Source organism: Erythranthe guttata, chromosome 10 (genome assembly GCF_056151865.1).
Source record: "Erythranthe guttata isolate IM_541 chromosome 10, IM_541, whole genome shotgun sequence".
NCBI lineage: Eukaryota > Viridiplantae > Streptophyta > Magnoliopsida > Lamiales > Phrymaceae > Erythranthe > Erythranthe guttata.
In genome coordinates this window covers 9,338,364-9,340,547 of record NC_142542.1, presented here as the reverse complement: position 1 = coordinate 9,340,547, position 2,184 = coordinate 9,338,364, and the positions used below count along the sequence as shown (strand labels likewise).

At 46.6% G+C, this 2,184-nt stretch overlaps 1 protein-coding gene across 1 annotated transcript; it reads right to left on the bottom strand.

The window, feature by feature from the left end:
• Positions 1–201: 201 nt before the first annotated feature.
• Positions 202–1,947, bottom strand: LOC148767471 (uncharacterized). The gene is made up of 3 exons (XM_088824631.1): positions 1,888–1,947; positions 995–1,293; positions 202–904 (listed from the first exon to the last, which is right to left on the bottom strand). The coding sequence occupies exons 1-3, from the start codon at positions 1,945–1,947 to the stop codon at positions 202–204; spliced, it is 1,062 nt and encodes a 353-aa protein (XP_088680757.1).
• Positions 1,948–2,184: the final 237 nt, after the last annotated feature.

Below are 2,184 nucleotides of genomic sequence, written 5' to 3'. Positions count from 1 at the left end.
GTCTCTTAGATGGCTCACGTAGAGCTCTTGCATAACATTCTCGAGCGAGAAGCCTATCTCCAAGTAACTCTCCCATTCCATAAGGAGTGGGGAATTTCCTCTTTTGGTGGTAAGATGAAGGCACAGACTTGAATGTATGGATCACTGGCCTTCCTAGGATGATGTTATAAGGGGATGGTTTATCGACGATGAGGAATTTTATCATTTTCGTAACTCGACAAGGATTTTCCCTAAGGAGATGGGTAACTCTACTTCCCCCATGGATAAAACACCCTCTCTCGTGAATCCTTTCAGTGGTGTAGTGATGGGGCTGAATCGGGCGTTATCTATGCCCAGCTGCTTGAATGTGTGGAGATACATAATGTTGGCTGAGCTCCCACCGTCAACTAATATCTTCTTAACTAAGAAATTGGCCACCGTTGATGTTATCACCAACGCATCGACATGATCTTCATTTGGACCTTCAAGGTCCGAGGAGTTGAAGACTATGTTGTGATCAGGTCTTCGTATTTGATAGACAGATGCGGATGGAGAAGTATGTTCTTGATTCATACGTGCTGATCGAGCGAGGGTGCGTCTTGCATTTTGTGAGTCGCCACCTGCCGGTCCTCCGGAGATAAAGGAGATGACTCCCCAGGTGGGTTGGTTATCATTGTTATCTGGGTCGCGTCGATGACCCCCCTCCTTTCGCCGTTGTTGTTGATCTCGATTGTTATCTTGGCGTGGAAGATCATCAAGGCGCTTATTTCGAGGCTTATCAATGTATTCGCCTAAGTAGCCTTGCTTGATCAGTCTCTCAATCGCCAATTTGAGTTGTGCACATTCCTCGGTAGTATGCCCTTTATCTTTGTGGAATCGACAATAGCGATCCGATCTTTCTCGTTTCGCATTGGGCGTGGAGGCTCTGCCAGACCTTTTTGTTCTATCACATGAAGGATTTCAGTGAGGCGAGTGTTGAGTGGAGTGAATCGATTATAAGTTGAAGATGATTGGCCTTGAGGTGGGGGGTGGAGGACGTCGATCATCTTGTCTCCTAATATCTGGGCGGTCATCTTCTCTCTTCCTCTTGGGAGGAGCATTGGCCGAGGCCTCCTCAATGCGTATGTATTTTTCAGCTCGATTTAACAACTCATCTAAGTTGTCAGGAGGTCTTCCTGCGATAGATTCTTTGAACCTACCGGACTTCAGGTTTTGCTGCATAATCCCTGAGAGCATGTCTAGTCCTACACTGGGAACTTCATGAACAGCTTCCACAAAACGCCTGATGTAGTTGCGGAGTGTTTCATTGTCTCTCTGTACGATAGAAAAGAGATGTGCTGGAGTTTTAGCGTATTTCTTATTGATGCCGAATTGGTTTGTGAAACGCAATGATAACCGAGCGAAAGTGTCGATTGATCATGTGGGTAGAGCATTGAACCAATTCATGGCTTGTTTGGAGAGAGTGGTGCGGAACATCTGGCACATTGCTGCATCTGTTGGGCCATATAAATCTGCCATAGCGTGGAACTTTTCTATGTGTTCCTGCGGGTCGGTGGTTCCTTCGAATTGAGGTAAGCCTGATACTTTCACTCCTTGAGGCAATACCTCGTTGAGGATGTTTATGGTGAAAGAACTGCGCCTTGCTGGGACTGGCGCTCTTCCGTCAATTGGGTTGTCCACTTGGGGGAACTGGTTTTGGCGAGATACTCTACTATTTATCTCGTCTTCCCCTTCATTCAGGAAATGAGCTCTTCGTGGAGACGCATCACCCCGTTAGGGTGAATGGTGGTGTTGTTGTCTGGGTTGTGGCTCCATGTGATTGGTAGATAGCTGCATCCGGGACCGTGGATCTGAGGTGGATGAGGACACACTTATCCGATTATCGTTGTTCTGGGCCGGTTGTTGTACCCTGGGTGGCACTGGGGGTGGAGCATTAGCTGGGATCGCGGGGGGAGCGTTTCCTACCATCGTGGCGATGTATTGTGCTACCGCATTAGCTTCAAGCTAAGCATTTGTCCTCTGAAAATAGCATTAGCTTCGAGCTAAGAATTACTTCTTTCCTTATGGCATTATCTTTAAGCTATGCTTTTATCCTCTCGTAATAACATTAGCTTCAAGCTAAGCATTTTTCCTCTTCTTATCGCATTAGCTTGAAGCTAAGCATTCTTACTCTCCTTATGGGATTAGCTTTGAGTTAAGCATTCT

Bases quoted from the DNA above. Each gene is read 5' to 3' on its own strand.
- LOC148767471 (XM_088824631.1), bottom strand. From the start codon at position 1,947: ATGGTAGGAAACGCTCCCCCCGCGATCCCAGCTAATGCTCCACCCCCA. The intron at 1,294-1,887 runs GTACAACAACCG...TCTATCGTACAG, and splicing joins CACCCCCAGTGCCACCCAGG to AGAGACAATGAAACACTCCG. The intron at 905-994 runs GCCAATCATCTT...AAGGTCTGGCAG, and splicing joins CCTCCACCCCCCACCTCAAG to AGCCTCCACGCCCAATGCGA.